The 16,460-nt window shown below is 34.4% G+C and overlaps 1 protein-coding gene across 1 annotated transcript; it reads left to right on the top strand.

Moving 5' to 3' along the window:
• The first annotated feature begins 3,569 nt into the window (after nucleotides 1-3,569).
• LOC123922474 (probable LRR receptor-like serine/threonine-protein kinase At3g47570) lies at nucleotides 3,570-4,615 on the top strand. The gene is made up of 3 exons (XM_045975190.1): nucleotides 3,570-3,804; nucleotides 3,871-4,203; nucleotides 4,308-4,615. Exons 1-3 carry the CDS (start codon nucleotides 3,570-3,572, stop codon nucleotides 4,613-4,615), a joined length of 876 nt encoding a protein of 291 aa, XP_045831146.1.
• Nucleotides 4,616-16,460: the final 11,845 nt, after the last annotated feature.

Genomic DNA, 16,460 nt, shown 5'->3' with positions numbered 1-16,460 from the left:
GTATTACTCCCCCGTCCCAAAATATAAGCAAAAGTTGGTCAACAAAAGTGGATGTATTTGGTCCAAATCTTTAACCAAATACATCAAGTTTATTTGACCCACTTTTGCTTATATTTTGGGACAGAGTGAGTATTTTATTAGACCATGTACAATGGTGTTGAATGAGTATGTTGAATGAGTGTTGAATGATTGGAGATGAATGTTGAATGATGTGGAGGAGAGAAGTGTTGAAAGAATTCAACATAGTTGAAAGCACATGTGCAGGACACATGACGCATTTTGATCGGCTGTCTGGATTTTTATCAATTATTTCATCGCAAATTAATTTTTTATTTTTTTATTTTTTACCAAAATTCATGATTTTTTTTTTCTATAAATAGAGACTTGGTTCATTTGATTTGGACACACAATTTTTTTTTTTTTCACTATATTAATCTTATTATTATCTTCCTATATTAGTGTTAATCTTGAAGTATTAGTCTTTTTTTTTTGTGAAATGGATCCCAATAATCATTTCAACAGCCAAAATTCTTCTAATTATCCAAACAATTATCAAAATCCCAACAATTATGTTGTGTTGCATTGCATTTTAAATTATTTGTATCGTACTAATTACGTTGTTTATGTGTTGCATTGCATTTTAAATTATTTGTATCATACTAATTACGTTACTTGTGTGTTGTACATTAAATTTAAGTAAAGATGATTTGTATCGTATAAATTATTTAAATAAATTTTGTTTTTATTACAAAAAACTAAAAAATAAATCGTTAAATGTTAATTATTTTAATTTAATTTTAATCAATAATTGTAATTTTATGTAATCATAAAAACAAAAATATAAATTTAAATAAGAATATGAAATAAAAAGTGGTGGGGTAGAGTGTTGAATGAAAAAACTATTGGAGAGGATAAAAGTTGAATGAATAGGTGGAAGAAAGATAAAATGATGTGGAGTGTTGGGAGTTGAAAAGTGGTGTTGAGAGTTGAAACCATTGTGGATGGTCTTATAGTTATAGATATATTAATATGCCGACACAAGTGAATGGTTGTATCTTCGTAATAAAAGTATCGATCCACATAGACTTTTAATGGCATTTCTTACAAAGTTGAAGTTGGAAGGATACAAGTTGTGAAATTTCGGCACGCAGTAGACAAGTGTTGTTCACGATGTTCACACACTTGTCGTAACACTTGACTTACAGAAGGTACGATAAAGCAACATATAACAATAAAGTAAATAACACAGTAGAGTTGTTAACCCAGTTCCGTGCAACGTCACCTACTCCAGGGGATACAAATCCAGGAATTAATCCACTATAATAGTTCTAGTTCAAAGCCCTCAGCAAACACCCCGGTTTACGACTTATCACCTAGACACTACCCGTGTTAATCCTACTTCTCCTAGATATGAGACCCCGTCTCAATTCTCTCTAACAACACAGACAACGTTGTTATCAATACAATAAGATCAATGATGGAGACACCCTCCTATGAAACTAGACCTCACTCTCGCTTAAAAGCTCTCGAGTGATTCAAACACAAACTAACTCCGTACTTAGAAGCTTAGGAGCAGTTCACAGTTACAACTTAATAAAACCCAGATCCTAAGCTTGCATCAATGAGATACAAGAAAAGCTCACAATTAACAATTAACACACTAAAACCCTAAGACTCACGCTTTGTAATAACACGGTACTCAGAACCATATGCTTGTCTTCCTATTTATAATTGTGAAATTAGGGATGACAGGAAAACCCAAACCCGATAGACCCACTCGAACCCAAACTCAAGTCAACGGGCGAAACCCGAGTTGACTAAGTTTGGGTTTGGGTTTAGGTTCGAGTGGCACCCGAATATATGGGTGTGGGTTTGGGTAGTATCAAACTCACACCCGAAACTCATTCACCCACCTGTTTATATATTAAATTATCTATTTACCCCTATGTATTTTGCTCCCTTTTAAGTTTTTGAATGTTGTACTGGTGCATATTGTAGTGATGATAACATTTGATGAATTGTTTAGTAAAAAAAAAAAAAATTTTGAAATTACAAACTATATTACCAAATTATGCTACATTTTGCATTTTATCAAATATAGTTCGGGTCGGTTTGAGCAGATAATCAATTATGCGTGTTCTTGTTACGGGTTCGGGTTTGGGTGAAAAAACCTGAACCCAGCGGGTGTGGGTTTGATTTTCCCACCAGAACAACATTTGGGTTTGGGTGACACCCGAATATATGGGTGTGGGTTTGGGTAGTATCAAACTCGCACCCATGGGCACCCATTGCCATCCCTATGTGAAATAACTTGGGCTCCAAGACAAAATTAGGTCTTCAAAACTTTGTGGTAGCAGCAAACATATTTTTGAATCAAATAATATATTTTCTAAAGTTATTACATTCCTTTAGAAAATAGAACTAGGGTTTGGCTGCCTTCAAAAACTAATAGACCACGTGCGCCTTGTTATATAAGTGACTGCAGTCTGGCAAGTGAACCAATCTGCCGTCGAGTAATAATTCACACTCTAGGTGTCTAGAATGAGTTCGTATCCACAGGGATCGTGCCAAACCTATTAGTTCGGTTTAGGAATTGATGATATAAGAGTAAATTAAAATAAAAGACTTTGCATTCGCTTTGTTTGTTTGGAAGAGTTTTGAACTGTTGAAAATAAATAGCAATTGAAGTAAAGGTTTGAGTCTGAGATGAGAACAATGGTTAAGTACTTTTCGAATCCCTCCCCTATTCATGCTTGGTAACTGGTGCTATATCTGCTCGCTATTTAGTTAATATCTGGTGATTAATTTCTATTAAGATAAGTTAAGTGCTACCATTCCTTATCTCTATTGCTCTTTGATTTAGAGTTTAGTCAACTGGCCGTAAGTTTCCCCCTTGTTTTTAAGTTAAGTGTTACCATTCCTTAACAAGTTATGTTTTTATAGTATCTTTACCCTCGAGTTCAACGTTTAACAAGTTGTCACGTGTTACCTTGATTGATTAATCCTGGATCATTGTCAAACTGTAGAAGGAAACAAGTTATCAAGGGACATACCTTCCTTCATAGGCAACCTTAGTCAGTTGTATTACTTAGGACTAGATAAAAATATGTTAGAAATTGTCAAAAGTTACAATACTTAAACTTTTCACAAAACCACCTTACAAGATCCATACCCTTAGAGATTTTTAGTTTTTCCTCTTTGACGAATTCACTTGACCTGTCACGAAACTTATTGAGTGGTAGTTTACCAAAAGAAGTGAGTATGCTGGAAGGTGAGGTACCAACAGTCGGTGTTTTTGGAAATATCTCTTACTTAGAACACTTGAATGTTTTCTTTTAACATGTTGGAAGGTGAGGTACCAACAGTCGGTGTTTTTGGAAATGCAACCCAAGTAGCAATGATTGGAAACAATAAGCTTTGTGGAGGTATTTCAGAGTTGCATCTACCACTATGCCCTACGTACCAAGGATAGGAAACACGCGAAAAACCATAATTTCAAGTTGATAACGGTGATAGTTAGTGTGGTTTCTTTTCTTCTCATACTTTCGTTTATTCTACTTATCTACTGGATGAGGAACAGTAACAAAAAATCATTTATTGATTCACCAACAATTGATCAACTAGCTAAGGTTTCATACCACGACTTACACCGAGAAACTGATGGGTTCTCGGATAGAAACTTGATTGGAGCAGGAAGTTTTGGTTCTGTGTATAGAGGAAATCTTCCGTCAAAAGATAGTCTTGTTGCCGTAAAGGTCTTGAACCTCCAAAAAAAGGGAGCTCACAAAAGTTTCATTGTTGAATGTAATGCAATCAAAAATATTAGACACTGAAATTTGGTTAAGACTGTAACATGTTGTTCTAGTACAGATTACAAAGATCAAGAATTTAAAGTTTTAGTATTTGATTACATGAAAAATGGAAGCTTAGACCAATGGTTGCATACTGAGCCTCCAATAAAATTGGACCTCAGTCAGAGATTAAACATCATTATTGATGTTGCTTCTGCATTACATTATCTTCATCAAGAATGTGAGCAATTGGTCCTTCATTGTGATTTAAAGTCAAGCAATGTCCTTCTTGATGATGACTTGGTTGCTCGTGATTTTGGCATAGCAAGACTTGTCTCAGTCATTGGAGATATCTCTCATAAAGATACTATTACAATTGGAATAAGAGGGACTCTTAGTTATGCTCCTCCTGGTATGTTTTCTTTGAATTTTCCTATGTTTTTGTGTAGAGTTAGTAAAATTAGTATTTTACTGCTAATTATATAGTACTATAAACATAACTTTTACTATACACAGTTTTAGAGTATGGATTGGGTTATGAAGTGTCCAGTGATATGTATAGCTTTGGAATCCCTATGTTGGAAATACTTACCGGTAGAAGACCCACTGACGAAGTTTTTGAAGATGGTCAAAATCTTCATAACTTTGTTGCAATTTCATTTCCTGGTAATCTTATTAAGATTTTGGACCCACATCTTGTGTCAAGAAATGGAGAATTAGGAACGGATGATCAAAATAGTGAGAATCTTATTCCAACTGTAAAGTGCTTAGTTTCACTTTTTAGAATTACTTATTTGTGCATTGGATGTCACCAGAGAGCTTAGCATAATCAGAAAGACCTTTTTCGTCGGTGAAATGAAATGATATTTTATATTTGTATTTGAATCATATTTAAATAATTAATTTCTTATGGAATTATAATTCGATTTTTATCATCTTATTGTGTATTCTTATGGAATTTCTTCAGTCGCAGTCATAATTAGTACTCCAAGTTGAACTAAATTTCTAAGGTCATTTGTGGAAAGAGAAGTGTATTCAGCATGATGCAAATTTGCAACATTTCTAAGATGCACTTTTGTTAAGAAACTGAATTAGCAATGTTGTATTGCTTTCTAATTCAATGATGAAGTGAGAATTGATACTTCACTCATATTTATCTTCATTCCTTTGGTTTTTTTTTAGAAACAACAAATTTTAGTAGAAAGCCTCAAACAAAATATGAAATATGTCAAGCGAGGGAAATTGATACATAAGAGACAAAAGAAAAAACAAGGAGCTAGAAACAAGCCTCTTGAAACACCAAAATCTAAAGGGCACACCAAAACAAGCCTCCGCACAACAAAAGAACCACAGCACACCACATAAAAGAGGTCCATAGCTAAAGAGCATTCCACAGTCTCCAGACCATCAAAGAAGACATCAACTTGACCTATGAAGATGCTACTAGACTCTAACTCCCGATCTCGAATCAAAAGTGATTGGCCCATCGAAATCCAAGAAGCAACTCCGTGAGCCAAAATTGAATGTTCAAACGATAGCATGAAGACCTAGGTAGACAAGTCTCGGCTCGCAGCACGCCTCCAAGAACAATCAACACCGACGTGAAAAAGGCCAAATAAATACAAAGAGACCTGCAAATCTCAACAGATTTGGGAACCAACGGGGACTCAAAAAAGAATCCAGCAAATCTCAACAAATTTGAAAGCGGTCAGAGAATATCGTACCGTCAAAAGTCACTCACACACTGTAACGACCCAAATTTATTATTCACTATGTAAGTGTTTATTTATTTGGTGACGTGGCTTTTAAGTAAGATAATAACTTTAAGTTATTTATCGAGAGTTTTAGTTAACGCGCGAGTTAGTGAGAGTTAACGCGAGTTGGGCCAAGTTAGTAGGCTTGAGGCCCAATGGGCCTTGTCTCATGAGAAGGGGGCGGTTTATATAGCCCATTAGAGAGAGAAAGTCTCATTTTTCTTTGTTCTTGAGAGAGCTAGAGAGAAGGGAGAGCAAGATGGAGCTAGGGCAAGCTTGAGCAAGAGAGGTCAAGAGCAAATATGAGAGTAGGTTTCATAATCGTGGGTGACTCGAGGAAGGGGAGAATGTCGATTTCTCCTCACCCGAACTTCCTCCACCCCATTTTCGTTTTAGTTGTGAATGGATTTTCTTAATGGAAATCGATTCTAAGGTTCATAACATGTTTAACATGCTCTTATCATGATGTATGAACGAATCTAATGGATAAAAACGGGATTTATAGAGGATTAAACTCAAGAACATTGTGTTCTTGAGTGTTTTGAGTAAAAGTGGTAAATCTTTACTTTTTCATAGTAAAAATGGTAGATCGGTGAAATGAACTGTCCTTTTGTGTTTATCCATGTTTGTTATACTTGAATACAAACTCATTTGGGATTTATAACATGAAAAATGGGATTTTTCGGTGTTTGGAGTGGAAAACGCAGGTTTTGAGTTTTCCTGACAGGAGGTCCTCGCTAGGCCTTCGCTCAGCGAACGCGTGGCGAACAGCTCGCCACAGCTCGCTGCAGCTCGCCACGAGCAGGTGTTCCACTGGTGTGGTTCGCTATGGCTCGCTGAACCTTCGCTCAGCGAACAGCTCGCTACTGCTCGCCACTGCTCGCCATGAGTCAGTGTCTTCCTGATGTTGTTCGCTACAGCTCGCTACAGTTCGCTTAGCGAACAGTACTGTGACAACAACATTTTTGTTAATTGTTTAAGTGCAATTGGGCACTTGTAACATGTGATTAGGGTATTCTAACATACAATTAGGTGTTTATAACCATGATTAATTGTATTGTGATGATAATTGTTGATTATATGTGTGGAATATAATTGTTGTTGATTGTGTTGATGATGTTTGTTTAAACGTCAAAGAAGTATATTAAGGTGTTAATCAACTTAATAAAGAAGAATATTAGAATTAGGTAATTCTAATAAAGAAGGATATTAAGGTATAGTGTTATCTTAATAAAAAAGTAATGTTGGATAGTGTTCCACATTAGTAAAGGAAGATCTTAATGCTAATTAAAATGATTGTGAGTGAATTCATGAAATACATACATGCATTCATGAATATATGTGATATTGGATATTCCAATAAAGAAGGATATCAGATTATATTTATCCGATAAAGAAGGATATTAGAGGTGAGATACTCTAATAAAGAAGATGGTACCACATGCATTAGATATGTCTAGGGGACATAGCATGAAGATTGTGGCATTAGATTGCATTAGGATATGTGTACATTATTTGATATTTGATATGTGACACATATGTTTGCATTATGTGATGATTGTTATGTGACACATATTTTGCTAAGTGTACTTATTGCTATTCGATGAAGTGATGTTTGATTATAATGATCTAGAACTTATAATTGAATGACCGATGATGATGTATATGTATAATGTATGATTATGCATGTTTTATGAAAAGGAGTGTTTAAGTACGTTTTACTTACACTTATATTTTGATTATGTGATATAACTCTCATGCTTTGTGTTATGTGCTGGACCGTTGGGGGTCCAGATTCACAAGTTTTGTGGTTATCGAGGTCGAGTCGTCGGTGAAGCTCCGCTCTGATTGTGACACGGGAAAGGGTTGTATTTAGTATATAGAGTCTTCATGACTATTTGTATTTACTTTGAAAAATGTATCTTTATAAAGAAGATTTATTTTGTATAAAGCGAGTTTTACTAATTAATTAACTTAGTATTATTTTCGTAATGAGGAGTGTAATATCTCGAACCAACAATTTATCAATCAATTGATTTAAGTCTAGAACCTTATTTTATCCGCTGCGTCGTTTTTGAGAAAAGAAATTTTTAAGCCATAATAAAGGCATTAATGGGTTCGGATGTTACAATTGGTATTAGAGCCCCGTTGTCTTCGGACTGTGTGGGTTATGTGTCGATCAGAGCAGGTCTGTGCAGTCAGACCAAGTGAGTATTGTTTAAATCAAACATATTTGGCTAAGGCTAAAATAGCATAAGATTTTTTAAACCTTCAATAATAGTCAGACAAGCAAAGAAAACCTCTTAATTTCTTAAGATCAAGTGGTTCAACAAACCAGTCAAATACTTCTTGGACTTCAGCTTTGGCGATAGCAACACCCTCGTCCGAAACAATCTGACCGAAATAATCCACCTCTAGTTTGATAGAAGAACATTAAGAGGGCATGAAAAAAGAACATGTGGCTGTAGATGGAACATTACAGTTCCTGAATGAAGTAAACGGGTTGGCCATGACAAACTTTCATTCATCAAAACCTAAAATGTAGCTAGGCATTTTTTAACCTAATTGACATGACAATCCATTCATAGAGACCAATGATGCATGGACACTCCTCGGAATAGGCGCGTCTCAAAGACTAAAAGGTGGAAAAGAAAAGGTTGTTAAACAACAACAAAAAAACAAGTTAAATACACTCCTTTGGAATTTTTGCTGTAAGGTGGTCTGAACTTAAATTGAGTACATGTAAATTGGTTGCTCCACCTAGTTATGGTGATATGCTACCTGATAAATTATTGTCACTCAAATCAATGTAGTCTAAATTTGGAAACACACCAAACATGTCTTCTATATTTCCAGTTAGTTGATTTTTAGTACAACCATGCATAAGTACTTGACGTGATTTTCAAATGCTACGACGGCATTTTAACTCGTAAACTCGTTCAATTTTATAGCGATGATTGTTTTGGATTTACTAGATCGGATTACTACCAAAATGGAATTCAAAAAGAGATGAATTTATTTATCTAAAAGTTGTCAGATACATAAGATGAGCTATTATATCTTTCTAAACTCAATCATGTTTTTTTCATACGCAAGTGCGAACCACTTATCATTTTGACGAGTAAACATAAATTTTCATTGTGAGTAATTTTAATAAAATCTTTTGCTGCTAAAAAAAACATCAATTTTCATTACCGATACGTTAAAAATGCAAATAAATAAAGTGGAAATTGTTTTTCAATTGATGTTTAATTGGAAATTGTTTTACAAACAAAAACAAAACTTTAATTTATATCGGTTCTTATTTTTGGGTATTGATAGATTAGAGATCTTCATAGTCTTTTAACTCAATTCGTAGGAATATCACAATTGATAAGTAGGAGTTGAAGTTCGAATTCCGAACACTCCAATTATTTACTTTAAAAATAGAATTTCTAAACACTAAAGTAATGTGACTAGAAATTCCGCCATTGAGACGAATTAGTGGGTGTCTGTGATTTAAACTCTAACCCTACATATAAAATGCAATGTACTACCAACTAACTTCATGGTAACGAAGAAGAAACTTTATAAGTAAAAAAAAAACTTTGAACTAACCGATAATAAATAAATAAATTAGAATTATTAAAAGAGATGACACGACTATTGGGCTTGGGCATGGGCTAGGCCCAATATTCGTTACAATAAAAACCCTAGAAGGAAAGTAAGAACATGTTGTTGGTGTTTCTCTTTTCTTCACATTCATTCAAATTCAATCATTCTCTTTTCAATTATAAAAAAAAAATAAAAATAAAAATCGATTCCTTTTCTATGATCTCTCACATTCACCTGACCAGTTTCTCTTTTCGTCAGATTCATTCATTCTTGAAGAGAAACCGTCACGCGATATGTAACAAAAGATTCTGACGACAGCGCCGTTAAGGTCGAATAGGTTAAGGAACGTTGATGTGACGGTTAATTGTGGCGATGATTGTTTCTCGAAAAGGGATGAATTTAGAAGCGAATCGGCGTCGCATTCCTTTATTAAGGTATTGATTTATAAATTATTCTGCAATTTCCGCATTCTTGAATCTTGATAATCCAAGAAGCTTCTGCAATTTTCGTATTCTTGAAAACCCTAAAAGAAAGTTGTATGATATTGTGTTGAAATATCTTGTTGAATTAAACCCTTTAATCATGATGGAAAATGATGCCTTAAATGCAAACTGTATTTGAATATTTATTCTTATTTGTGACCTCAAAGGATATTATTTGTTCCATTAATGTGCTTATGTTGCTTTGGATATCTCAATGACCCTAAATGAAGTTGTATGAATACTTTATTCATAATGTAAAGAGTTGGATGCAATATTGATATTGATGCCTGGTTGACCCTAATGATGCCTTGAATTTACTTGTGATATTGATGTCTCATGACCCAATGACCCTAAAATGAAGTTGTATGATTACTTTATTCATAATGTAAAGAGTTGGATGCCATATTGATGCCTGGTTGACCCTAATGATGCCTTGAATTTACTTGTGATATTGATGTCTCCTGACCCAATGACCCTAAATGAAGTTGTATGATTACTTTAGTCATAATGTAAAGAGTTGGATGCCATATTAATATTGATGCCCCCATGACCCTAATGATGCCTTGAATATTCTTCAGATATTGATGCCTAAATGACCCTAATGATGCTGTCAGTTTACTTGCGATATCGATGCCTCAATACTTTATATGTAATTTTGATGCCTCGACGAACCTAATGATGACTTGAATTTACTTGTGAATTTGATGCCTCGCTGCCAAATGATGTCTTCTGTCTGCTTGTGACATTGTTGCCTCGATGACCCAAAATGAAGTAATATCAATATTTTAGTCATGATGTGAAAGTTTTCCTTGCTTGTGATATTGATGACTCGATGACCCTTCTGATCCCTTGAATTTACATGTGTTATTGATGCCTCGGTGACCCTAATAAAAAAAGAAGTATTATCAATACTTTCTTGATGGGATGAATCCGCTGAAGGATTTGCATATTTTAGACACTTGTGAGTTATCTTTCTCATATCTTTCTTATATATATATATATATATATATATATATATATATATATATATTAAAAAATTCTAGCTAGCAATGCGCTATTTGATGCACTCTTTATTATGGCAGATTTTATGTGTGATCTACTAAACTGAAGACTTTGGTCCACACTATTAGTGTACCCTCGTATAAAATTTATCTAATAATAAAGACTGTCAATAGAGAGAGTATGCTAAATGTGTGGCTTTTTGCTCAAGTTGGTTGATCTTTGCATCAGAATGTACAACTCTGGTCTCATACCTTTTTTGGACGATGTCACTGAAAACTAAGTCTTAAGCTAAAACTTGAAAATGTTATGTTGCTAAAACTGACTGATGTTACATTGTTTTTATCTTTAAAGACGTGGGAATGTTCAATTATAAGAGGAGAACGGCAAGAGGCACGGGAGGGTCACAACGCATCAGTTGTTATCCAACCGCTCTTCATCTTTGGTGGCTATGGAAAATCTGCTAATAATAACAATGAGGTCTGGTACAATGATCTTTACATACTGAATACATGTACTTTTCCCTCATCATACAACGATAAGGTCCGTTTTATATTAAGTTGGTTCAGTACACAATAAATGCCCTTTAACATTTAAATGAGACCTAATGTAGGTGACATAAAGTATGATAAATTGACCAGGATTTTTTATTTTTTGATTGTTTATTTTGCAAACAAGTTTAAAGTAGTCATATTGCCTGGTTTGCTTTTTGAGTCTCATTATAATTTCAATTGTAAATGAAATTATAATTGGTTTAATTTTTTGGAGCTCTTGTTTGGATACATAGTGAGAACTATGTAGCTGCATTATTTAAATATTGCTGCCTCAATGACCCTAATGCTGCATTGAATTTATTTGAAATATTGATGTTTCGATGTCCCTACAGATGCCTTGAATTTACTTATGGTATTGATGCCATGATGACCCAAATGATGCCTTGAATTTAATTGCTATATTGTTGCCTCGATGACCCTAACGATGCCTTGAATTTACTCAAACGAAAAAGTTGCCTTATTGCGTTATTGAAATGAAGTTTTATTTATTCATAATGCCTCGATGGCCTTAACTAAAGTATTATGAATACTTTTCATGTGATATTGATGTCTTGATGATCCTGATGATGCCTTAAATTTGCTTGCAATATTAATGCCTCGATGACCCTACTGATGCCTTGAATATTCTTCAGATATTGATGCCTAAATGACCCTATATTGACCCTAATGATGCCTCAATGACCCTAATAAAATGAAGTATTATGAATACTTTACTAAAATGTAAAAGTTGCCTTATTGTGGTATTGATATGAATTTTAATTCATTCATAATGCCTCGAAGGCACCCAATGTGAAGTATTATGAATACTTTAGATGCGATATGGATGAGGTAGTAAAGAAAAAAGGCGGCGGTGGTTTTTGCAAAATATGTAGCCTGTCTCCGGATGTTCAGGAATTCGTTGGAGCACCAGAGATGGCTACAATATTCATAATTCAATTAAAAGTGAGTATATAATGTAAATCTATTTCTGGCCTTATAGCATCTATTTATAATGGTAACGTTAGGTTGTTGAGCAATTATGGGCCTATATTAGGGAGAAAAATTTGCAAGACCCAAACAATTGACGGAATATCATTTGTGATGAACCACTGTGTGCTCTTTTTGGTGTCAAACTGTCAATTCCATCAATATGTTCCAAATGAATAAAGTTTTGGCAAAGCATATCTGGCCACTGGATTCTGATGATGGTATACTTCTACAACCTCGCCCTTCCTTCATACTATTTTTTATGTTTTTTCAAATTAAGATGTTGGATATTCTTTTAGATTGTTAGTTTTCATGGTAATTTTTAGCGTGATTTTAGGGGTTTTAAGCCTGATATAATTATACTATTGTTTTGCGCACCAGACCCCTTTACATATAAAAGAACTTGAGCTGATTTAATGTACATTTTTCAATTGTACATGTTAACTTTTATATGAGGATCACACTGCAAATAATTCCTTACCTGTTTTATTTTTGTAGTCAATTCTTTGCTGACAATTTTGAATAGAAAAAAAAACTATTGTTTGAACATCATCTCTTGATATAGTTGTCCAGGTGAAGAAGTCAGTACCAAAGGAAAAGAAGAACAAGCAAGAGAGAGAAGATGATTGTATGGTTAATTAATTTGGTTAATGTTCTATATTATTTTTCTACCTGATCACAGCCTCTTCATGCATATTATAAGTTCTATATTATTAGAAATCATTTCACACACAATTAACGGATAAACTATTTTTTTAGTGAAACTTAATGGTACATGGTTGTAATTTTTCTGCACCTGCCTACATATTTACAAATGAAAATAGCCAATTATTTATACCATATTTTCTGTGTCTATACCATAGTCACCTGGTTCTCAATTCGCTTCGGTACGTGGTACAAATTCGAATACGCGGTACGCAACCCTCAAAGTATTCGGTACGCCGGGGGTATACATAGTCGGTACGCTAGTCCGGTACGTGGTACGTTGTAATATATAAATTGGTACGTTATAAATAAATAAATAAAATTTAGTTAAGTAACAGGTAAATATGTTTAGTAATATGAATAAGATAATTAGTTAATATGAATAAAAAATCTTTAGTTAGTAACATGAGAACTGTCAATAATGTATAGAAAGAAAGAAGTTTGGAGTCCCCACGTCGGAGAGATTGGGAACAATGAAGAGGAAAACTGGCTATAAATAAGTGATAGCATAAGTCCTTCAGTCATTTGGGCAAAAAGAAGCATTTGCACATGTGGGTCCAGTGGCGTCTATGTTTATGATAATAAATTATGAGTAATTTGCCACTACAGTATTTATTGGGGTGTACATTTTCGCTTAGTTTGCTGCGAATTTGGTACGTAGTTTGCTGCGAATTCCATACGAATTTACACGAACCGGGTTCAAAAAAGAACCGCGGTTCTTTTGTGGTCTAGCGAATTATGTAACTATGGTCTACACCCTACTTATATGACAGATTCAGATGAGGCGAAAGGAAAGGAAAAGGTTCTCTTGCTCCACTTTAGCTATCTGATGCCATTGCAAAGTTCCTTGGAGAAAGCGAATTATCAAGATCTGACGTCATTAAAAGAATGTGGGATTATATAAAAGGAAACAACCTTCAGGTTTGTTATTTGTCCTCCAGCCATGGTTTATCTGCATACTATCTTTCTAGTAAATATGACCACTGAGCAGTATTGGAGGGTGACCTGATGCGCATTATGAGCCAGATTGTTTATAAAATGCCTCCTCAAGAATTACTTTATTTGCTAACTGCCTAACTTATGCTTTTGTGGTGGGGTGTTTCACAGGTCCTTGAAATTGGTTCTGTTGGGAAGGGTCTCAGACAAGGTCTAGGCGCTAAAAACTTTTTTGCTCATGCTGAAGGGTGAGATGATCGATCAGTTAAATATGTGCACACCCCCCGTATGCAATTTTATTTTAGTTGGATAAAATGCACTGTGTTATATAAATATAATTGTGTCCACCATCAGCCAAATCTGCTTCTGACTAACACCACATCAATGCAGGATTCTTCTGCCACAGATCAGATTATGGTTGCCCTGAAACATGCACAAGAATCACTGCTATCTGAAGACATACGGATCACATTTGTAAGTGCATCAAATCCGGGGATACCTCTATCATCTTTAATGACCTTTTTTAATAAGGTTTTGGATACTTTCCTTTTCACCCCCTATACGACATTACTGTGAAAGGTGCTGGGTAGACACTCCAGTGCTTACTAGGAATATACACAATTTACAAGTAAAAGTGGTTTCTTAAAAATCAACGTCATTAAGCTGCTGCACAACAGGTTCCTTTAACCAAATTCTTAATGTGCCATGTTGAATCATTTATTTGTTTGACTGTACCACGTTAAATCACATAGTTTATCAATGCACAATGAGTGCATGTATTAATGTACTATCTTGAATCACATCAATTGTATTTTCTTATATCGAATTCCATAGTTTTCCATAATGCCTTTTTTGGACAATGCCACTTAAAGCTAAGTCTTAAGCTGAAACTTGGAAATATTATGTTGCTAAAACTTACTGATGTTACATTGTTTTTAGCTTTGCAAATGTGGGAATGTTCAATTATAAGAGGAGAAGGGCAAGAGGCACGTGAGGGTCACAGCACATCAGTTGTTATCCATCGGCTCTTCATCTTTGGTGGCTGTACAAAAGCTACTAATAATAACAATGAGGTCTGGTACAATTATCTTTACATATTGAATACATGTAAGTTTCCCTCATCATACTACGATAAGGTCGGTTTTATATTAAGTTAGTTCCGCACACAAAAAATACCCTTTAACATTTAAATGGGACCTAATGTAGGTGGCATAAAGTATGATAAATTGATCAGGATTTCTTATTCTATTGATTATTTTGCAAAGAAGTTTAAAGAAGTCATATTGCCTCATTTGCTTTTTGAGGCTAATTATAATTTCAATTGTAAATGAAATTATAATTGGTTTAATTTTTTGGAGCTCTTGTTTGGATACATAGGTTGAACTAATGTAGCTGCATTATTTAGATATTGAAGCCTCAATGACCCTAATGCTGCCTTGAATTTATTTGAAATATTGATGCCTCGATGTCACTATAGATGCCTTGAATTTACATGCGGTATTGATGCCATGGTGAGCCAAAAGATGCCTTGAATTTAATTGCTATATTGTTGCCCTGATGACCCTAAAGAGATGCCTTGAATTTATTCGCGATATTGATGCCTCGATGACCCTGATAAAATGAAGTAATATAAATACTTTACTCAAATGAAAAAGTTGCCTTATTGCGATATTGAAATGAATTTTTATTCATTCATAATGCCTCAATGACCTTAACTAAAGTATTATGAATACTTTTGATGTGATATTGATGCCTCGATGATCCTGATGATGCCTTAAATTTGCTTGCAATATTAATGCCTTGATGACCCTGCTGATGCCTTGAATATTCTTCAGATATTGATGCCTAAATGACCCTAATGATGCAGTGAGTTTACTTGCGATATTGATGACTTGATATTGATGTCTCAATGACCCTAATAAGATGAAGTATTATGAATACTTTACTATAATGTCGAAGTTGCCTTATTGTGGTATTTATATGAATTTTTATTCATTCATAATTCCTCGATGGAACTAAATGAAGTAGTATGAATACTTTAGATGCGATATGGATGCCTCGACGACCCTAACAATGCCTTGAATTTACTTGCGATATTTGATGCCTCGATGTCTAATGATGCCTTCAATTTTCTTGTGATATTCCAACAATTGAAGCCTCGATAGCCCTAAGTGAATTATTGTGAATACTTTAGATGTGATATTAATGCCTCGATGAACCTAACCTATTGATGACTTGAATTTTCTTGTGAATTTGATGCCTCAACGGCTAATGATGCCATCAATCTGCTTGTGATATTGTTGCCTCGATGACCCTAAATGATACTATCAATATTTTAGTCATGATGTGAAGAGTTTCCTTGCTTGTGATATTGATGTCTCGATGACCCTTCTGATCCCTTGAATTTACATGCGTTATTGATGCCTCGATGACCCTAATAAAAAGTGAAGTATTATGAACACTTTCTTGAAGGGATGAATCCACTGAAGGATTTGAATATTTTAGATACTTGTGAGTTATCTTTCTCATATCTTTCTTATCAATATTCATTTAAGAAATTCTAGCATGCAATATACTATTTGATGCACTTTTTACAATGGAAAAATTTATGTGTCATCTACTAAACTAAAAACTTGGGTCACACTCTATTAGTGGGCCCTCATATAAAATTTATCTAAT

Source organism: Trifolium pratense, linkage group LG4 (genome assembly GCF_020283565.1).
Source record: "Trifolium pratense cultivar HEN17-A07 linkage group LG4, ARS_RC_1.1, whole genome shotgun sequence".
Classification (NCBI taxonomy): Eukaryota; Viridiplantae; Streptophyta; class Magnoliopsida; order Fabales; family Fabaceae; genus Trifolium; species Trifolium pratense.
This window is presented reverse-complemented; position numbering and strand designations above follow the sequence as displayed.